At 35.8% G+C, this 24021-nt stretch overlaps 1 protein-coding gene across 1 annotated transcript in view; it reads right to left on the reverse strand.

Moving 5' to 3' along the window:
• Nucleotides 1–24021, reverse strand: part of ACER3 (alkaline ceramidase 3) — a 187911-nt gene that overhangs the window by 108116 nt on the left and 55774 nt on the right. Inside the window, exon 2 of the mRNA XM_065882550.1 lies at nucleotides 5032–5142. Coding sequence (XP_065738622.1) covers nucleotides 5032–5142 — 111 coding nt within the window. The remainder of the gene's footprint in view (nucleotides 1–5031; nucleotides 5143–24021) is intronic.

The raw sequence follows: 24021 nt of genomic DNA on the forward strand, positions 1-24021 counted from the left end.
GCGTCTTTTGGTTCCTTTCACTTGGCATAATGCTTTTAGGGTTCATCCATGTTGTTACATGTATCAGTAGTACTTACAAAAAGTATCATTCCTTTTAGTTTGCTAATAATTTACTTAGTATATCTGCACTGATATTCATTCACAATATTAGTCCTTAATTTTCTTTTTTATGACATTTTTATTAGGTTTACATAACAATGTTGTTTGCCTCATAAGAAGAATTTGGAAGTTTCCTTTCATTATCTATGCTTGAAAAAATTTATGTAGCATTGGGACTATCAGGTCTTTGAAGGTTGATTGGAACTCTCTGTGAAACTATCTGGACCCAGTACTTTTGTGGAGGAATGCCTTAATAAGTTACTCTATTTCCTATACAGAAATTGGTCTGTTTAAAGCTTTCTATCTTTGGGGTCAATTTTGACAAATTGTATTTTCCTAGGAAATTATCCAATTTATTTATTTACATAGAGGTTTAAATTTTCTTTTTCCTTTGATTCAGTGGATATTTCCTCATTGTCATTTCTTATTTTAATGTTTATGTTTGCTTCCTTTTTTCTAAAGTTAGCTAGTTGTCTACTTTTTCTTAAAAAAAATAGGTTTTGATTCATTAATTAGAACGTTCTTCTGTTCTCTATCTTGTTACTTTCTGCTTTTATCTTTATAATTTCCTCCCTTAAACTTTCATTTGGTTTATTCTGCAGTCTTTTTCTTGCCTTTTGAGTTGGGATTTTAATTAATTTTTACCTTTAGTTTTTATCTTTTATTATTATTTAATTGTTTAAGCCTATGTATTATGCTCTGATGGCTGCTTTATATAAATCCCCATAGATTTTGATATGCAGACTTTTTGTTACAACTGTATTTTAGGACTCCTATAATTTCCATTTCTATTTTCCCTTTCAACCAAGAGTTAACAGAAGATTTAAAATTTCAAAGAGGAAGAGCTTTTTTATGGTTTGAATTTGTTGTTAATTTCTAGCATGGATGCACTGTGACCAGAGGATGTTGTTTTATTTCTACTTAATAGAACTTACTGTTTTGTTTTTATCAATATTCTATGTATACTTCAAAAGAAGGTATATTCTCTATTATAAGGGTGTCAAGTTCAGCATAAAGCCATAAGATCTATTTTATTGGTTATGCTCTTTAGGTCTTCCTGATATTACTGATATATTTTGTTCACTTCATCTGTCTTGTACTGAGTACGGCATATTAAAATCTTCTATTATTCGTATGTTTCTATCTATTTCTTTTTGTAGCTCTTGTAGTTTCTGCCATATAATAGTGGTGGTTGTATTATTTGGTACAGAGTTATTAAAAACTTGTATTTTCACTTTTAATCATGGCTTCAACATTAAAAACATCCTTCTTTGTCACACAATGCTTTTTGAAGGGAATTCCACTTTATATGATATCAGGATCACTACCCCTGCTTTCTTATTATTTGTTTCTAACTTTTCTGAATCACTTTGCTTTAGTTTTAGATGTGTCTTTTGTATATAGCATAAAGTTCAATCCTAATTGCTGATGAAATTCAAAAATCTTTTTCTTTTGATATTAAGTTAAGCTGATTCATATGACTGATGTTTAATCTCAACTCTGTCATATTGTCTTACTAAAATAGTTACATATATTACTTTATATTTAATGTATTTCTCTAAGTGAAATGTCTTTTTTGTACTTAATTCTTTTGGTATTTAGAAAAGAGGCTTTTTTGGCCTAGGGGTTACTTTTGTACTTATGCCTTTTATAGAACCCTGAGTTCTCCCCTTTTTTTCTTAACCTTTTACTATCTAGTTTGTTACTTTTAGATCATATTCTTCAATACTCAACTTACTACATAGGCAATAGTCAATGAACTTATTCTACTTTGCCTTTTCCTTCTCTCATTTAAAAAACTGCATTCTCTCTACTTTACCAGACCATATAATGTCCATACACTATTCTTCAGTCCTTATTACATCTGTTTTAGTCTTAGATCTATAGTTAAATGTGTTAAATGCTCATCATCAGACATTTTGCCCAAGTTTGCCCAGTCTTCTCTTAGTTGTATGAACATCATTCTCTAGTACAATGCAGTCAGTAGGACTTTCTGTGATGAAGGCAATGTTCTATATCTGCACTGCCCAATACAGTAGCCATAAGCCACATATGGGTACTGAGCACTTGAAATGTGGCTAGTGTGACAGAGGAACTGAAATTTGCATTTTAATTTTCATTTATTTAAATTTAAATTACCACATTTGGCTAGCAGGTACTAAATCAGAGAGAGCAGTTCTTATGGATTCATCAGGAAGGAGTCATGTGTACAGTTTTCAATGAGTACTTGTATGTTTAAAACTGTCTTTCTATAACCTGGATAACTGAAAAACAATTTGGTTGGAATATAAAATCTTTGGTTTGCACTAAAAATGCAGTTCCACTGATGCCTTTCTTTTTATGTTGCTGATGAGGTCTAGTGCCAGCCTAATTTTCTTGCCCTTATAAGTATTCTGGTCTTTTTCCCTGGAGCTGTGTGGATTTTTTTTCATTTTTAAAATCCAGGAATTTTACTAGTCTCTTTCAGAGTTGACCATTCCAAGTCAGTTTTATGAGACAAAAATGGACTTTTCAATATCTAGATTTGGGTCTTCTTCCATTTCCAAAAAGTCTTCTTTCAAATTAATTTGAAAATTATAATTTTAAATATAAGATCTGTTTCATTGTTTTATTTTCCTTCCTCAGGGACTCCAATTACAGTTGTATTGAATCTTCTTTGTCTTCCATTTCAATCACTTTCTCTCTGACCCTTTTTATTTCTTTATCTCATTTTCATTCTCTTGCTTGTTTCTCTTTCTTAAATAGCCCTTATTAAATACTCAACACATTGTAATTCAGGTTTAATTTCTTTCCTAAGTTTAATCAATTCTAATTTTATTTCTTTTGAGGGGTGAGGAAGCTATTTCTGTTATTACTTTTTATTTTTTAAATTAATTTTTATAGGTGTTATTAGTTTTTAAATTTTTATTCATTTATTGGTTTGAGGCTAATTCAGTTAGGAGTACTGTGCTGCAGTTTCTTTCTGCTTTATAATTAGTTGTGGGGAAAGAACATCCATGAGCCAAAAGGTATTGATTCTCATTTTCTGTTTTTTTATTACAGTAGCTTTGCATGGATGTAGACTGATTTTGCGGGGGTTCCACTTTGTGGAAAGAGTAAAGGTTTGGGGTGGCTTAAAAGATTTCAAGTTCAAGCTTGCCCCCTTCTGAATAGTAACGGTTAGTGTCCTTTTTCATATACATTTATTTGTTTTGGTGGCAGGGCAGGGTGCAGGGAGAAAGGTCTAATGTATTTTATAATTGTGTTGTTTCAGTAGGATCTTAATTCCTCACTCTAACTTCCTTCTTTCCCTACACTTACACATTTCCAATGGCTATCTTCCTCTTTCTAGTTATTTCTTTTCCAGAAGTAATACCTTTCCCAAACTGCCACTTTAGGTCTTGTACACTTTCAAGCCCTTTACTATGTACTTTAAAGTACTGTGTACTTTATCAAGTACTATGATTTACCAGGTCTCATAACGTTTTCAGAAATTTTGCATTTATCATGAAGCTTTCTCTTTCTATTGGTGTTTTGTCAGATTAAGCCCTCAACTCTTCTCTCCTCTTTTCCATATAGTTTTTTAAACCTCCCCAAGTCTAAAATATTAAAGACAGTTCTGCTAGAATGTGGTGTTTATTTCTTGTTTAAAAATGATTTGACGTTCATGGTATTCTTTTTCTCTTAGTAAGGCTGAAAATGTGGGCTAAGTGTGGTTTTATTTACTTTCCTTCTTAATCTGTATGGTTTTCTAGAAGGATGAATGGACAAATTCTAACTCAGGAGGTCAGTATTATCCTAGGGCAACTTGGAAGTCCCTCAAATCTTTTTATTCTTATTGTTATTACTGATTGTGATTTGTTGGTATTTTATAAACATTCTTAAAACATCCCAGGAATTAAAGCAAAGGGCTAAGTTTGTGGACAAGTATTCCTTTTGAAGATGAATGAAGTAACTTCCTCACAACACCACACATATGAGAAACAGATTCAGAAATTAAACTCTCTCATATGCAATGACTAATATAATTATATAAAATCTGATATGATATACTACAGCTTACAGTTTTGTGGTAATTAGAGGTCCCTTCTGCCCATGTGTAAATAATATCTACCTTGAACTAAAACAAAAGAAATTGTGTTTAATTTAGAAAGTTACATAAAAGAAGCAAACTAGAATCTACTTTCTTTGCTATTTTTGTCTATAATGATAATGCAAGGACATGAAAGAGTGATTTTCCCATCTTAGGCTCTGGTAAAGTTCACTCATCCCTCCATGTAACATTTACTGAGAACCACTAACTTGCCAGGCAATAGGGATACAAAGATAACTAAGACGCGGTCCCTGTCTCACAGACAAGTAGAGGAATAGGAGTAAGTTGCAGAAGATCAGATATAGTAGAATACCCTTTACAAAAAGTTTTAAAATATGTGAATGATATTTTTCATATTTTTAAGGATACATACATATATAGTATAAATACAAAAACATGTGAGAAAATGATAATCAAATTCAGTATAGAGGTTAACTCTAGCAGGGTGAGCTGGGAGGAAGATGGGAATAAAATCAAGCAGGAGTAGAAAGGGAGTTTCAACTTTATCTATAGTAGTTTATTTCTTTAAAAAAGAAAAAGTAAGAACTGAGACAAATATTGCAAAGTGTTAAGATCTGACGAAGAAGGATGGTGAGATACATGGATATATTTGTTATATTATCCCTGTTCTTTTCTGGATGCTTGAAATATCTTGTTTTTTTTTTAATTTATTCAAAATACAGTTCAAATATTGGCAAGATTTGTGGAGTTTTAATTCAGAAGTTTCAGAATGAGCTCAAGTTGTATAATAAACAACACAAAATTGAGAAACAATTTTAGGAAAGAATGAGAAAAACAGTGTCTGAATATGGTACATCATTTTTTTTCACATCATTTTTTAGATGAAGTGTTATACATACCTGTGAGTGCTAAATAGGAAGCAATGTACCGCTTTTCCAGTCCACCTCTAACACTCTGAATTGCACCAAAAATTGGAGGTATAATCATAATCAGGTTACTCACTGTATTCCCTATAGAAAAAAAAAACACACAAGAAGATAATGAGATTAATCAATACTACTTTAAATAAAGATATACACAGTTAGCCCTTAGCAAAAATTAAGTAGGTGTCTTCTTAGAAAGATGATGATAAGATATTTACAAGGTGCTAAAGGAAAATAGTTCTCTACTCAACAAAAATTTCTTACAAAAATCAAAGTAAAATACAGATCCTTCAGACAAATGAAACTAAGAATTTTCAACCAGAACATCCACTAAAGGAACTTCTAAATTCTCAAGGTAAAAAGCAAGAGTATCTCAGAAAGAACCTCAAAGATAAGCAAAAAGTGAGTTGGAAAAAGCAGCTTACACCAATGCTACTGAAAGGGTGGTCCATGGATAACAGTATGATAAGATAAAATACAGAAATGAGTTAATTTGTTTCTTGAAATGAATGACAACAAATCAAAGCTTGCATTTTTCATCTCTTCTTAAACTTTAATTTTTGTGGCAATGTTTTTAGTTCCTAGTTTCTGTTTCTAGTAAGCACAAAAGGCCACGGATCTTGATCTGATTTTTCATCCTCTCTTTACAAAAACAAAGCTGAAACATGAATAGCAAAGAAACAAAAGAAACCGTAATAGCAGAAATAAATAGTAAAATGGGGAAAAAGATGGCTAAACTATTTTGTATATTGATTCTGGGTAGTATTTTATACATTTATTCAGGGAATATAGTGGCACAAAACATTCAAAATTCCAAATTTGTGATTTTCAACATAGGAGCTGATATCAGGACAAATATCAATTAATGGACATATACAAAACACTCTACCCTACAACAACAGTACATACATTCTTCTCAAGTGCACATGAACATTTTCCAGGATACAGCATATGTTAGGCCATAAATTAAGTCTCAATAGACTTAAAAAGGCAGATATAAACTATCATACAAAATATCTCCTCCAACCACAAAAGAATGACGTTAGAAATAAATAACAGAAGGAAAACTGGAAAATTCACAAACCTGTGGAAATTAAACAAAATATTATTAAACAATCAATGTATCAAAGAATAAATCACCAATCAAATTAGAAAATACTTAAGAGATGAATTAAAATTAATACACAACATACCAAAATTAATGGGATGTAGTAAAAGCAGTGCTGAGTGGGAAATTTACAGCTATAAGTGCTTATATTTAAGATCTTTCAGCTGAAATGAATGTTACTTAGTAACATGAAAATATATGAAAATGCATAACACACTGGTAAAGCTAAGCATAATCAAATTCAGAATACTGTAATACTGTAATATGATGGTGTATTAATCACTTAAGTCTAGTACAATGATGTAAGGACAAAAGTATTAAAAATAACTACAGCTATAATAATTTGTTAATAAATACAAAATAAAAAGCAGGTAAATTGTGATATCAAAATCCTAAAAGGGTGTAATATAAGGGTAGAGCTTTAGTATGCAAGGTTGCTATCAGTGTGGAAAAAAGTTATATCTATAAGTTGTTTTATGTAAGCCTCATGGTAACCACAAAGCAAAAACCGACATTAGACACAACAAAAGATTGTTGCTGGAGGGAATGAAAAAGGAGGAAATTGAAGTATACCACTACAGAAAATCATCAATTCACAAAGGAAAACAGCAAGAAAGGAATACAGGAACTATAAAACAGCCAGAAAACAATTAATAAAATGAAACTAGTAAGTCCTTATCTATCAGTAATTGCTCTAAATGTAAACGGGTTAAATTCTCCAATTAAAAGGCATACAGTGACTGGAAGGATAAAAAAACAAGACCCAACTATATGCTGGCTCAAGAGATTTACTTCAGCTTTAAAGATATACATGGGCTCAAAGTTAATGGATTAAAAAAGATATTCTATGGAAGTAAAAACCAAAAGAGAGCAAAGGTAGCTATAGTTATATCAGACAAAATAGACTTTAAGCCAAAAACTGTAACAAGACAAAGAAGATCATTATGTAATAATAAAGGGTTAATTCATCAAAAGGATATATCAGTTGTAAATATATATGCACCCAAATCAGAGCACCTAAATATATTAAGCAAATATCAACAGATCTGAAGGAAGAAATAGACCACAATACAACAATAGTAGGGGATTCAATACCCCACTTTCAACAATGGATAGATCATCCAAACAGAAAATCAACACAGGAAAGTTGGATTTCAACTACACTTAAAACCAAATGGATCTAACAGACATATACAAAACATTCCATCCAAGAGGCAGCAGAGTACACATTTTCCTCAAGCACACACAGAACATTCTCCAGGACAGATGATATAATAGGTCACAAAACAAGTGTTAGAAAATTTAAGAAAACTGAAATCATATGAAGTATCTTTCCAACTACAATGGCATAAAACTAAAAATCAACAATAGGAGGAAAACTAGAAACTCACAAATATGTCAAGGTTAAACAACACACTCCTGAACAACAAATGCGGGAAAGAAGAAGTCAAAAGGTAAATAAAAAATGTCTTGAAACAAATGAAAATGGAAACACAACATACCAAAACTTATGGGATGCAGCTAAAGTAGTTCTAAGAGGAAAGTTTATAGTAATAAATGCCTATATTAAGAAAAAAGATCGCAAATAAACAACCTGACATAATACCTCAAAGAGCCAGAAAAAGAACAAACTAAGCCCAAATTCAGAAGGAAAGAAATAAAGATCAGAGTGGAAATAATGAAACTAAGAGACGATTTTTTGAAAAAATAAACAAAATTGACAAACTTTTAGCTAGACTAACTCAAAAAAAGAGGACTCAAATAAATAAAATGAGAAAAGAAAGAGGATATTAAAACTAATACCACAGAAACACTCACTGGGGAAAAGTTAGTCTCTTCAATAAATAGTGTTCGGAAAACTAGATAACCACACACAGAAGAATGAAACTGAACCTCTATCTTACAAAATGAACTCAAACTGGATTAAAGATTTAAGCACACATGAAAAACATGCTCAACAACACTAATCACCAGGGAAATGCAAATCAAAACCACAGTGAGATATCATCTCACACCTTATCGCTAATTATTAGAGAAATACAAATCAAAACTACAGTGAGGTACCATCTCACACTGGTCAGAATGGCCATCATTGAAAAGTCTACAAATAACAAATGCTGGAGAGGGTGTGGAGAAAAGGGAACCCTCCTACACTGTTGGTGGGCATGTAAACTGGTGCAGCCACTATGGAAAACAGTATGGAGGTACCTCAAAAAACTAAAAATAGGCCTTCCCTGGTGGCGCAGTGGTTGAGAATCCACCTGCCAATGCAGGGGATGCAGGTTCGAGCCCTGGTCTGGGAGGATCCCATATGCCGCGGAGCAACTAGGCCCGTGAGCCACAACTACTGAGCCTGCGCATCTGTAGCCTGTGCTCCGCAACAAGAGAGGCCATGATAGTGAGAGGCCTGTGCACCGCGATGAGAGTGGCCCCTGCTTGCCACAACTAGAGAAAGCCCTCGCACAGAAACGAAGACCCAACACACCAAAAATAAATTAATTAATTAATAAACTCCTACCCCCAACATCTTCTAAAAAAAAAAAAAAACTAAAAACAGAGTGGCCATATGATCCAGCAATCCTACTGCTGGGCATATATCTGGACAAAACTATAATTCAAAAAGATACATGCACCCCTATATTCATAGCAGCACTATTCACAATAGCCAAGACATGGAAACAGCCTAAATGTCCATTGACAGATGAATGGATAAAGAAGATATGATACACATACACAATGGAATACTACTCAGCCAGAAAAAAGAATGAAATAATGCCATTTGCAGGAAAATGAATGGACCTAGAGATTACCATACTAAGAGAAGTCAGAAAGAGAATGACAAATACCATATGATATCACTTATATGTGGAATCTAAAATATGACAAAAATGAACTTATCTACCAAAACAGAAACAAATTCACAGACACAGAAAACAGACTTGTGGTTGCCAAAGGGTAGGTGTGGTGGGGGAGGGAGGGATTGGGAGTTTGGGATTAGCAGATGCAAATTATTATATAGAGAATGAAGAAACAACAAGGTCCCCCTATATAGCACAGGGAACTATATTCAATATCCTGTGATAAACCATAATGGAAAAGAACATGAAAAGGAATATATATATATATATATATATATATATATGCATAACTGAGTCACTTTGCTGTAAGCAGAAATTAACATAATACTGTAAATCAACTATACTTCAATAAAATAAATTTTTTAAAAAAGATAAGTGTTGGCAAGAATGTGGAGAAAAGGGTTGTAAAACATGTGTTGGTGGGATGTAAAACGGTATAGCCACTAAGTAAAACAGTACGGAGTTTCCTCAAAAAATTAAAAATAGAACTACCATATTATTCAGCAATCCCACTTCTTGGTATATATCCAAAGTAAATGAAACAGGACCTCAAAGAGACACCTGCACTTCCATGTTCATTGCAGCATTATTCACAATGGCCAAGATATGGAAACAACCTAAGTGTCCATCAACAGATGAATGGATAAAGAAGGTGTGGTATATATATACAACAGAATATCATTTCAGCCATGAGAAAGAAGTAAATCTTGCTGTTTGCAACGACTTGGATGAAACTTGAGGGAATTATGTTCAGTGAAATATGCCAGAGCAAGACAAATACTATGATATCACGTATATGTGGAATCTAAAAAAGCCAAACCCAGAGAAACAGAGAATAGAGTGGCAGTTACCAGGGGCTGAGGGTGGGGGAAATGGGGGAGATGTTTTCAAAGGATACAAACTTCCAGTTACATGACTAACAAGTCTGGGGATCTAATGAATAGCATGGTGACTACAGCTAATAATACTGTATTATATACCTAAAAGTTGCTGAGAGAGAAGATCTTAAATGTTCTTAACACAAAAAAGAAATGGAAATTATGTGACGGGATGGAGGTGTTAGCTAATGCTATGGAAGTAATCATTTTATGAATATGTGTATCAAATCAACCGCTTGTACATCTTAAATTTATATAATGTTATATTTCAATTATACCTCAGTAAAGCTAGAACAAAATCTGAAAGGATCAAACTATTTCCAAGTAACTTAACTGAATCCTAGAACAAAATTCAAGCCTATTTATGGTAATACAAAAAATATCCAGGACCCAACAAGGTAAGAAGCACAATATCTGACATCCAATTAAAGATTAGCAGGCAGGGGGCTTCCCTGGTGGCGCAGTGGTTGAAAGTCTGCCTGCCGATGCAGGGGACACGGGTTCGTGCCCTAGTCCGGGAAGATCCCACATGCCGCGGAGCGGCTAGGCCTGCGAGCCATGGCCGCTGAGCCTGCACGTCCGGAGCCTGTGCTCCCCAACGGAAGAGGTCACAACAGTGAGAGGCCCGCATACCACACACACACACAAAAAGATTAGCAGGCAGGGAATTCCCTGGTGGTCCAGTGGCTAGGACTCTGTGCTTCCAGTGCAGGGGGCAGGGGTTCCATCCCTGGTGAGGGAACTAAGATCTCACAAGCTGCATGGCACAGCCCCCGCCCACACACACAAAAAAGATTACCAGGCATATAAAAAGGAAGAAAAACAACCCCAAAAAATACTCAATTGAAACCAACCCAGAACTGATACAAATGTTAGAATTGGCAGACAAGGATTAAAACACTTCATTTAAGTCTAGAAAATACAAACTAACCTATACTATAGTGTCAGAAAGCAGACCAATGGTTGTGGGTAGGGCTGGGGTAGAAGAGAGAGCAGGATGGAGAAGGACTTACAAAGGGACATGAGAAAACTTGGAGGTGATGGATTTGTTCACTGTCTTGATTGTGGTGATGGTTTCACATGTGTATACATATGACAAAACTTAATTTGTACACTTTAAATAGGCACTTTCTATTGCATGTCAACTATACCTCAATAAAGCTGTTTTTTTAAAAAAAAAAGTTTTGCCTCTGGGGATTAGAATTGGAGGGTAGAGAGGAAAGAGTTAGGGAAGGGCACTGCTTTCTGGTTTCGTTACAAGTCTTCTAGCACAGGCTGGATTTTTATCTATTTTTAATGCATTACTTTAATAAAATAAAAATTAAAGAAACTTTTAGAAAGGGAATAAAATAGTTGGGGATAATTTCACAGATGTGATAAGATTTGAGCTAGACCCTGAAAGGAGAGACAGGAACAATAAAATCTACTGAGCCTATTATTAAGGACCAGGTACTGGAATTCACATTTTACACGTGCTAACATTTGCTTTTCATAACAATGTTGTGAAATATTATCACCCAATTAAACAAAGTCAAGCTACGGGATTATATAATTTACCCAAATTCTCACAATAAGCAGATGGTGGAGCCAAGATTTTATTCCAGGTCTATCTGTCCTTACAGCCAATGTTCCTCTCCTTAAATGCACTAGCACAGTGTTTGCACAAAGAAGACCCTTATTAACATCTAAAAAATTATATCAAAGAGTATTCTATTAAAAATGTTTTAAGTAAATTCCAGATTATACAAATAACAAAGTAATTTGCCTAGGTGAAGTGTGAAAATATAAGGTGGGGAGCCAGGCAGACTGAAAGATATATATCCAAACAGCAGTTATCAATAACTTTAAGTAAACCTGTGGAAGATGTTGAATATTATGCCGTTTAGGAGAGCCCTAGGATTCAAACTAATGAAATTCTTTATTGATGACTGAGATAAAGGAAATGAAACATGCCCAAAGGTCCAGATAATATTAAATTTAGCTGAGATGTCAATACTCTGGAAGTCAGAAATACATTTCTAAAGGTAGAGGATATGGGACGGTCCCACAAACTACATTAAATTCAATTAAGGATAACACAAAGTTTTACAAATTAGAATGAGGAATTGCAGACCACAAATACAGGCTACTGTGACAGACAGAATAAGGACAACTCTGAGAGAAAGATCCAAAGACAGAAAGATGACAGTACACTATTCTTGGGGGGAAAATCTCAATATACTACCTCAAAGCAATACTTAGAGGTAAAAATGGAAAGAGCTGGATAGTGACCATCTTACTTCTCTCTGCTTTAATTCAGCTTCTTTTTGGAATGCTTACGTATTTGTGGAACCCTACTTTAAACAAAACAGAGATCCCAAGTACTGAGAGAGATACTAAAACAAAGAAATCATTTACTTAATAAACAAAACATGTCATATGAGGAATGGCATGACTGCTGTCTTCAAATATCAACTTCAAAGTTTAAAGGAATGTTAAACTAAAGGTGAATGAGGCTTGCTATGGCTATAAAACATCAAAATTAAATTCAATGAAGTTACAGAGAAGCATATTTCTGCTCAATACAAGGCAAAACATTCTAAAATTAGAGCTGTCCAAAAAAAAAAAAGTAACAAGACTATGAACTTTGGGGGCAGGGATGAACCATGTCTTACTCCTATCTGTATGCTTTTGACTGGCACAATACCAAGGAGAGAGCAGGCACTCAGGAAAGTCTGGTAGAATGAATAAATTCATACATGCATGCTTACTGAAACCTGAGGATAGCAGTTTCTCCTTTTATCCCCTGGTATTATTCACAAAATTATGTGTTTCTTACTTTTTTGATTTAACAATGGTTATAGTAGATGGTAGCTTGTTTATTTTAGCATAACTTCACTCTTTTTTAAAAAGTGACAAACATTTAACTGTAAAAAAATTTAAACAATTCAGAAAAGTGTAAAAAAAATTAAATCATCAAATATCCTAACACCCAGTAATTATCATCATTAATATTTGTTAAGGGGCTTCCCTGGTGGCGCAGTGGTTAAGAATCCGCCTGCCAATGCAAGGGACATAGGTTCGATCCCTGGTCCGGGAGGAGCCCACATGCCGCGGAACAACTAAGCCCATGTGCCACGACTGCTGAGCCTGCACACCGCAACTACTGAAGCCCGTGTGCCTAGAGCCCATGCTCCGCAACAAGAGAAGCCACCACAATGAGAAGCCCGTGCATTGCAACAAAGTGTAGCCCCCGCTTGCCTCAACTAGAGAAAGCCTGTGCACAGCAACTAAGACCCAACGCAGCTCAAAAAAAAAAAAGAATTGCTAAGTTTTACGTATACAGAGAGAGATGAATGGATGGAAATTAAGAAAGAAAAGACAAAGTTTTAAAGGCTATTAGACATGCTCTTCTTTTATAAAAATGTTTTAACAAAAGAAAGTAAAACTGAGTATGAAACGACTGAAAGATTAGAGTCCTGATTTTTACATGGTTAATTTTTTTTTTTTTTTTTTTGCAGTACGCGGGCCTCTCACTGTTGTGGCCTCTCCCGTTGCAGAGCACAGGCTCCAGACGCGCAGGCTCAGCGGCCATGGCTCACGGGCCCAGCCGCTCCGCGGCATGTGGGATCTTCCCAGACCGGGGCACGAACCCGTGTCCCCTGAATTGGCAGGCGGACTCTCAACCACTGCGCCACCAGGGAAGCCCCACATGGTTAATTTTTATAGCATGTGCATCCTTGCCATGAAACAAAGAAATTCACACTCCTAAACTTCCTCCCACCTCCCTTCCACTATGTACTGATTTTTATTAGTCATATCTACATTTTCAAGGACTATATATTTCACATTGTCAAGGATTTACATTTAGTTCTGCAAACCACATTTTTCATCCTTGTTTTTTAAAAAGAACAGATTTATCAAGATATAATTCATATATCATAAAAATAACCCTTTTCATGTGTACAATTCAGTGGTTTATAATGTACTCACAGATTTGTGCAACCATCATCACCATCTAATTTTCGAACATTTTCATCAGCCCAAAATGAAACCCCAGACTCATTAGCAGTCACTCCCCCATCTCTTCTCCCCGAAGTCCTTGGTGACCACTAATCTAATTTCTGTCTCTGGATTTGGCTATCCTGGACACTTCATATAAATGAAATCATACAATATGTAGGCTTCTGTGTTTGTTTTTTCTCACTTGGCATAACATCTTCAAGGTTCATCCATGTTGTAGCATACATGTGTCCAGAACTTCATTCTCTTTTATTGACAAAGAGTTCATTGTATGGCTATACCACATTTTGTTTATACATTCATCAGTTGGACATTTGGGTTGTTTCCAACTCTGTGACTATTGTAAATAATGCTGCTATGAACATTCATATACAAGTTTTTGTGTGGTCATGTTTTCAATTCTCTTTAGTATATACGTAGGAGTGGAATTCCTGGGTCATATCATGATTCTATGTTCATCTTTGTTTTTAGTCTCAGGTATCTATTTAAATGGATATAGTGCCAAGGTCCAGTCTTTTTCCCCATGGCTTTTCTTTCCATTTTGCTTTTTTTTTTTTTAAACCAAGTTTTACCTGTTTAGATTTCATCATTCATCTTCATACAGTTTTTTCAAGGATTTATAAGTGCTGTATTCCCTGACTTCTTGAGTGCATGAGAACATTGTCTTTTGCCTTTATACTCAAAAGATAACTCAGCTATAAAATTTTGGGGTCTCTCTTTCTTTCAAAAGTTTGTAAGTACTGTGCTGTTGTCTTCCAGATTGACTATTACTATGAAGAAGTTAGCAGCTGGTTTGAACTTTTCCCTTGTAGATGACTTGCTTTTTTGCCTGCACTCCCAATGAATTCTTTCTTTATACTTGAATCTGTGTATTTGAGTAGCCACTGGGCATCCAGATAAAAGAGATGCTATACATACTCTATCTCTATATAAAGCTAAGTAAATATACTATTAAATACATTTTTTACTCAAGTCAGACCAACAACTTGAACCTGTAACTGCCACTCTGATGCTACACATATAATTTACAATAACCTCAACACATGTCACATACCTAAATACACATCTAACAAAAGATGTGCAAGACATAATACTAATGTCAATAAAACTCCCAACAGGTTTTTTGGGTACAAATTGATAAACTGACTCTAAACTTTATATGAAAATTTAAAAGGCCAAGAAGAGCCAAGATAATCTTGAGCACAAAACTAGAATATTTATACTACTAGATATCACGACCTATTAGGAAGGACAGATAAACAAAACAGTAGAACAGATAAGATTCCAAGAACAAACTAACATTTACAGTCACCTGATTTATGACAAACATTGCAGTGCAGTGTGAAAAGGACAGTCTTTTCAATAAAGGGCACTGGATCAACTGAATATTTACACGGGAAAAAAAGGAATCTGGACCCCAACCTCACACTTCTTATACAAAAATAAATCCCAGATGTACTGCAGATCTAAATGTGAAAGGTAAAACAGTATAATCTTTAGAAGAAAACATGGGAGAACATCTTCACAACCTTGGAGTGGCAAAGAATTTTTCAATAGGACACGAAAAGGATGAACCACAAAAGCAAAAAGACTAAAAATGTCAAGAAGCTAAGACGATAAAATCAAGAAGAATAAAAGGTTGTTTTCATTTATTTATTGGCTGCTTTGGGTCTTCGTTGCTGCGCGTGGGCTTTCTCTAGTTGCGGTGAGTGGGGGCTACTCTTCATTGCAGTGCACGGGCTTCTCACTGTGGTGGCTTCTCTTGTTGTGGAGCACAGGCTCTAGGCACGCAGGCTTCAGTAGTTGTGGCATGTGGGCTCAGTAGTTGTAGCCTGGGGGCTCTAGAGTGCAGGCTCAGTAATTGTGGTGCACGGGCTTAGTTGCTCCACGGCATGCGGGATCTTCTCGGACCAGGGCTTGAACCCGTGTCCCCTGCATTGGCAGGCGGATTCTTAATCACTACGCCACCAGGGAAGCCCAAAAGTTTGTTTTCTAAAAAGTGGATTTAAAGAAAAATAGATGCAAAATTGCTTTGTAAATAAGGAGATATATGCATACTAGCTAATTTAACTTTACTGAACAAAAAGAATGCACAAGAAATTATCATGGACTGAAAAGTTTTGGTTAAAAAATGCTATCAGCCTGGGTCCAATCAGGAATGATAAGCCACAGAGTAATTTGAACAGGAAAAGTTTACTATAAGGAATCATTAACTATAAGAGGGAACTGGAGTAATGAGAGATTGTCTAGTAGTAAGTAAAGAGAACTCTACAGAATATAGGAAGAGCAGATGTAAGGAACAGCCACTTCTCCTAAGATGGAGACAGAACACTAAAAGAAGAGGCCTCAGCCAGGGCTGAGACGCGGACCCTGTGGGAGAGGGCATGACCACAGCTCAACAAATAGCAGAGAAGTTGCTGTGATGCCACCCCTGCTGACTTCAGTGAAAATCCACCGTTAGGAACTTGTCTTTAATCTGCCCTCTGGGATGCGGGGGAAAGCTGATCACCTGGAGTGGGGAGCTACTGGCCACTGGGTGCTGCTGACTGCAGTAATGCATGAGCTGGCACTGGAGAAGCTGAGCAAACTTCAGGATCTGGGCATTGTATGAGACAGAGGCTGAATGAACCACTGGCACTGCAAGAGCCAGGCACTTAAGAAGCCACCAAGCCAGCACACAACAACCACGAAGGAAAACTCTTCCTCTTGCAACGTCTCTCCAGCGCACTCTACTGACAAAGCTTAACATCCGGCTAGTTGGCAAAGGAAGCAAATTTAAAGGGCCCAGGTCCATTTTCACAGAGCATGAGATAAATGACGAATTCGGAGCAGAGAGGGAAAAAACTGATAACTATTACTGATAACAACTATAAAACTTGTTTTTACCAAAACATATATGTTTATCATTGCTGGGCCAAACTATGCCTGATGAGGGTTCCCCAAGCACCAAAATAAGAGAGTCTTAAGATGGTAAAGTGATGGCTTTTTCTCTTCTTTTTTTCATATTTTCTACAATGTGGTTATATTGTTCTTGTAATTTAAAATTAAAATATTAATAATATAAGGGAATGACAGAAAATAAAGGCTAAATTTCTTCTATAAGAGTTTAATCGAGTTTGGGGTGCTTCTAGAAGATTCAATTAAAACAGGGTTTTTTGTGGGCTTCCCTGGTGGTGCAGTGGTTGAGAGTCCGCCTGCCGATGCAGGGGACACGGGTTCGTGCCCCGGTCTGGGAAGATCCCCCGTGCCGCGGAGCGGCTGGGCCCGTGAGCCTTGGCCGCTGAGCCTGCGCGTCCGGAGCCTGTGCTCCGCAACGGGAGAGGCCACAACAGTGAGAGGCCCGCGTACCGCAAAAAAAAAAAAACAAAACAACAACAGGGTTTTCTCCAGAAATGAAAACTAGAGATTCGTTCATATACCACACAGTGGTGTACTAAAACTTTAAAGTAAGAAAAATCTATTTTTTCTACAGGGAATCTTGTTTTGATATGGACTTATGGGATTTTTTAAAAAATCTGAAAACCATATTTTTATACTCCCAAACACAGTATCTCTGAATTCTCCCCAGTACAAATTATGGACGAAGCTGACGACATTTCAATAATTTCAAGACTTCTTAACAGGTAAAGCCATCTTTTAGCACGTGAAAAGAAAACTCAAATATCAAAAGTATAAGAAAGAAGGTCAGGGGAAAAAGGTAATGTGCTAAAGAGTAAATTTGAAACAACTCTGAATGAAGATACAGTAGGAAGATGTTTGCCTCAGCCTGACAGTAGGTGGAGCTAGTGTGCTCAGCAGTCTTAAAAGTGCTCCCAAGTTTGGCAAAATACAGAGCCGTGGGGCAACCAGGTAGACAATTTAGAGCTCAGTTGTATTTACAATTGTGTAACCACCACCCCAAAAAATAGTAGCATTAAAACCTGGTGAAGCTGAAAAAGTGATCTATACTGCTTCATTGCCACTGTGAGGATCCCTCCTGCACAGTCAGCAAATGAGCTAGATGAAAGCGGTAACTAACTGATTTGAGCCTGAAAGCAACTGAGTACTTTCCCCAAAGCAAGTTCATTTTGTCAACTATTTTACTGTTTATGCAAGTGCTCAAATAATGTTAAAGATTCCCAGAACTTCAGAGTCTTTGGAGCTAGAAAAAGACAGGGAGATCATCTAATTTAATCTCCTCAATTATAGAAGGCAACACTGTGGTTCATACCTACTACCACTTTTTAGCTGTGTGAAGAGGGCAACTTATTTATGCTTAAGCCTTAGTTTCCTGACCTATAAAAAGGGGAAAAAATACTTTTAAAATGATGAAAATAAATATGACCAAATAACACATGTAAAGATTATTTCTGATATGAGACAGATCCACTGAACATTATATAGGAACTTCCACAATCTTGCTATGTTAAGAATTAAGTGCTGCCTGGGAATTGCCTTGGTACTTGGATCAGCTCAACAGCTGTCACAAGGGAGAAAGTTTGTCTTCCAATCCAGACCAATAACAAGGAAAGTTGAGTACTCTTATTCACTAAGTTTAAAAAACAAAATTATATATATGCATGTTATAGTACTAGGAGCTCCTTAGCAGCTTTTAATTAAGATAGATATCAGAATAAAAACAGGAAACTATTATAGGTATGTCTTACTTTAAAAAGTGATAAACACAAATTCAATTCAATTTGACAAACATTCATTAAGAATTTTCTGTGGGCAAGGCACTGAATCAGGAGATAGGAAGAAAGGTTAGCAACCGTAGTTGCTGTCCTGAGAAAGTATATATACAATGTAGTAGAAAAGACAGACAGGTAAACAACAAGTAAGGGAGAAAAGCAGGACCAAAGAGCACAAACAGCATATGGAAGAAGGGAACCCAAGAAAGGCTTCATTAAGCAGGTGGCACTTGAGCTATGCCTTGAAAGAGGGAAAGATAAGAAGTCTTTATCACTATCAATACAAGAAGCACCCTACTTCCTCTGCAGCACAGAAAGTAGCTTCAAAAACATTAATTTATGAAAACTGGTTTTTCACATTATTTTTAAAAAACATCTAAGTTTCACTTGCATGTACTTGCACTTACACTGCATGTAAGTTATAACAAAAATATTTTAAGACCACATATTGTAAAAATGGAAATGATCATATTACATTCAAGAGGAAGTACATTTTAGATTTGGGAAGAAAGGTCAAATACATAGCAGTAAAGAGATAAGAGAAGAACCTGGGAGCTCCATATCAATTATGGCTCAGGTAAACTCTAGCCTAACCAGACAGAGGTTATAGGGGAGAGGAAAGACTCATAGCAAAAAGAGCATTACCTGTATATAATACTACTCTGAAGAAAGTTCAAAGATGAGAGCTGAACAGTGAGAATAAACAGTTAACAGATAAACATGGAGAAGAAGACAAGAGTCAGAAAAAGGGAAATAAGACAGTCTTAAACTCTCTGGAGAAATACTTGATGAAATCAAGATTTTTTATAACTTCTACTTTCTCTCCATTTTTATTAAAATGTTCTTTTCAGGGCCCAACTAAATAAAGATAGTTTTGCCTAATCACCCTACCGAAAATGATCACTCTTTTTACAGCACTTATTCTAACCTCTCATCTGGCACTTAGCACAGATTGCCTTCCACAGATAGCTCTCTTTTCACTAAATCAGAGTATAGATATTTATGTCTTATCTCTAAGTTAAACTTCTTAAGAGCAGTTGCCTTACATTCATCCAGTCATTCCGTAGCAAATACTGAGCATCTACTCTGAAAGGCATTGTATGTTAGGGAATACAAAGGAAAACAGAAGACTCTGCCCTCATGCAAATTAAACTAGTATCAAATTTACAAAACAGTAAAGTTATTTAAAACCTAAGTGACTTTATTTTAGATGCAGTTCAATTATGATATAATGGAGTCATTCTTTTTTTTTTTTAACATCTTTATTGGGGTATAATTGCTTTACAATGGTGTGTTAGTTTCTGCTTTATAACAAAGTGAATCAGTTATACATATACATATGTTCCCATATGTCTTCCCTCTTGCGTCTCCCTCCCTCCCACTCTCCCCATCCCACCCTTCTAGGCTGTCACAAAGTACCGAGCTAATATCCCTGGGCCATGCGGCTGCTTCCCACTAGCTATCTACCTTACTACGTTTGTTAGTGTGTATATGTCCATGACTCTCTCTCGCCCTGTCAAAGCTCACCCTTCCCCCTCCCCATATCCTCAAGTCCGTTCTCCAGTAGGTCTGTGTCTTTATTCCTGTCTTACCCCTAGGTTCTTCATGACATTTTTTTTTCTTAAATTCCATACATATGTGTTAGCATACAGTATTTCTCTTTTTTTTTTCTGACTTACTTCACTCTGTATGACAGACTCTAGGTCTATCCATCTCATTACAAATAGCTCAATTTCGTTTCTTTTTAAGGCTGAGTAATATTCCATTGTATATATGTGCCACATCTTCTTTATCCATTCATCCGATGATGGGCACTTAGGTTGTTTCCATCTCCGGGCTATTGTAAATAGAGCTGCAATGAACATTTTGGTACATGACTCTTTGAATTTTGGTTTTCTCAGGGTATATGCCCAGTAGTGGGATTGCTGGGTCATATGGTAATTCTATTTGTAGTTTTTTAAGGAACCTCCATACTGTTCTCCATAGTGGCTGAACCAATTCACATTCCCACCAGCAGTGCAAGAGTGTTCCCTTTTCTCCACACCCTCTCCAGCATTTATTGTTTCTAGATTTTTTGATGATGGCCATTCTGACTGGTGTGAGATGATATCTCATTGTAGTTTTGATTTGCATTTCTCTAATGATTAATGATGTTGAGCATTCTTTCATGTGTTTGTTGGCATTCTGTATATCTTCTTTGGAGAAATGTCTATTTAGGTCTTCTGCCCATTTTTGGATTGGATTGTTTGTTTTTTTGTTATTGAGCTGCATGAGCTGCTTGTAAATTTTGGAGATTAATCCTTTGTCAGTTGCTTCATCTGCAAATATTTTCTCCCATTCTGAGGGTTGTCTTTTGGTCTTGATTATGGTTTCCTTTGCTGTGCAAAAGCTTTGAAGTTTCATTAGGTCCCATTTGTTTATTTTTGTTTTTATTTCCATTACTCTAGGAGGTGGGTCAGAAAGGATCTTGCTGTGATTTATGTCATAGAGTGTTCTGCCTATGTTTTCCTCTAAGAGTTTGATAGTTTCTGGCCTTACATTTAGGTCTTTAATCCATTCTGAGCTTATTTTTGTGTATGGTGTTAGGGAGTGATCTAATCTCATACTTTTACATGTACCTGTCCAGTTTTCCCAGCACCATTTATTGAAGAGGCTGTCCTTTCTCCACTGTACATTCCTGCCACCTTTATCAAAGATAAGGTGTCCATACGTGCGTGGGTTTATCTCTGGGCTTTCTATCCTGTTCCATTGATCTATCTTTCTGTTTTTGTGCCAGTACCATACTGTCTTGATTACTGTAGCTTTGTAGTATAGTCTGAAGTCAGGGAGCCTGATTCCTCCAGCTCCTTTTTTCGTTCTCAAGATTGCTTTGGCTATTCGGGGTCTTTTGTGTTTCCATACAAATTACAAGATTTTTTGTTCTAGGTCTGTGAAAAATGCCAGTGGTAGTTTGATAGGGATTGCATTGAATCTGTAGATTGCTTTGGGTAGTAGAGTCATTTTCACAATGTTGATTCTTCCCATCCAAGAACATGGTATATCTCTCCATCTATTTGTATCATCTTTAATTTCTTTCATCAGTGTCTTTTAATTTTCTGCATACAGGTCTCTTGTCTCCTTAGGTAGGTTTATTCCTAGATATTTTATTCTTTTTGTTGCAATGGTAAATGGGAGTGTTTTCTTGATTTCACTTTCAGATTTTTCATCATTAGTATATAGGAATGCCAGAGATTTCTGTGCATTAATTTTGTACCCTGCTACTTTGCCAAATACATTGATTAGCTCTAGTAGTTTTCTGGTAGCATCTTTAGGATTCTCTATGTATAGTATCATGTCACCTGCAAACAGTGACAGCTTTACTTCTTCTTTTCCGATTTGGATTCCTTTTATTTCCTTTCTTCTCTGATTGCTGTGGCTAAAACTTCCAAAACTATGTTGAATAAGAGTGGTGAGAGTGGGCAACCTTGTCTTGTTCCTGATCTTAGTGGAAATGCTTTCAGTTTTTCACCATTGAGGACGATGTTTGCTGTGGGCTTGTCATATATGGCCTTTATTATGTTGAGGAAAGTTCCCTCTATGCCTACTTTCTGCAGGGTTTTTATCATAAATGGGTGTTGAATTTTGTCGAAAGCTTTCTCTGCATCTATTGAGATGATCATATGGTTTTTCTCCTTCAATTTGTTAATATGGTTTATCACATTGATAGATTTGCATATATTGACGAATCCTTGCATTCCTGGAATAAACCCCACTTGATCGTGGTGTATGATCCTTTTAATGTGCTGTTGGATTCTGTTTGCTAGTATTTTGTTGAGGATTTTTGCATCTATGTTCATCAGTGATATTGGCCTGTAGTTTTCTTTCTTTGTGACATCCTTGTCTGGTTTTGGTATCAAGGTGATGGTGGCCTCGTAGAAGGAAATTGGGAGTGTTCCTCCCTCTGCTATATTTTGGAAGAGTTTGAGAAGGATAGGTGTTAGCTCTTCTCTAAACGTTTGATAGAATTCACCTGTGAAGCCATCTGGTCCTGGGCTTTTGTTTGTTGGAAGATTTTTAATCACAGTTTCAATTTCACTGCTTGTGATTGGTCTGTTCATATTTTCTATTTCTTCCTGATCAGTCTTGGCAGGTTGTGCATTTCTAAGAATTTGTCCATTTCTTCCAGATTGTCCATTTTATTGGCATAGAGTTGCTTGTAGTAATCTCTCATGATTTTTTTTGTTTCTGCAGTGTCAGTTGTTACTTCTCCTTTTTCATTTCTAATTCTATTGATTTGAGTCTTCTCCCTTTTTTTCTTGATGAGTCTGGCTAGTGGTTTATCTATTTTGTTTATCTTCTCAAAGAACCAGCTTTTAGTTTTATTGATCTTTGCTATTGTTTCCTTCATTTCTTTTTCATTTATTTCTGATCTGATTTTTATGATTTCTTTCCTTCTGCTAGCTTTGGGGTTTTTTTTTTCTTCTTTCTCCAATTGCTTGAGGTGCAAGGTTAGGTTGTTTATTCGAGATGTTTCCTGCTTCTTAAGGTGGGCTTGTATTGCTATAAACTTCCCCCTTAGAACTGACTTTGCTGCATCTCATAGGTTTTGGGTCGTTGTGTCTCCATTGTCATTTGTTTCTAGGTATTTTTTTATTTCCTCTTTGATTTCTTCAGTGATCACTTCATTATTAAGTAGTGTATTGTTTAGCCTCCATGTGTTTGTATTTTTTGCAGATCTTTTCCTGTAATTGATATCTAGTCTCGTGGTGTTGTGGTCGGAAAAGATACTTGATACAATTTCAATTTTCTTAAATTTACCAAGGCTTGATTTGTGACCCAAGATATGATCTATCCTGGAGAATGTTCCATGAGCACTTGAGAAAAATGTGTATTCTGTTGTTTTTGGATGGAGTGTCCTATAAATATCAATTAAGTCCATCTTGTTTAATGTATCATTTAAAGCTTGTGTTTCCTTATTTATTTTCATTTTGGATGATCTGTCCATGGGTGACAGTGGGGTGTTAAAGTCCCCTACTATGAATGTGTTACTGTCGATCTCCCCTTTTATGGCTGTTAGTATTTGCCTTATGTATTGAGGTGCTCCTATGTTGGGTGCATAAATATTTACAATTGTTATATCTTCTTCTTGGATCGATCCCTTGATCATTATGTAGTGTCCTTCTTTGTCTCTTTTAATAGTCCTTATTTTAAAGTCTATTTTGTCTGATATGAGAATTGCTACTCCAGCTTTCTTTTGGTTTCCATTTGCATGGAATATCTTTTTCCATCCCCTTACTTTCAGTCTGTATGTGTCCCTAGGTCTGAAGTGGGTCTCTTGTAGACAGCATATATAAGGGTCTTGTTTTTGTATCCATTGAGCCAATCTGTGTCTTTTGGTGGGAGCATTTAGTCCATTTACATTTAAGGTAATTATCGATATGTATGTTCCTATTCCCATTTTCTAAATTGTT

This window comes from Phocoena phocoena, chromosome 8 (assembly GCF_963924675.1).
Source record: "Phocoena phocoena chromosome 8, mPhoPho1.1, whole genome shotgun sequence".
Taxonomy (NCBI): domain Eukaryota; kingdom Metazoa; phylum Chordata; class Mammalia; order Artiodactyla; family Phocoenidae; genus Phocoena; species Phocoena phocoena.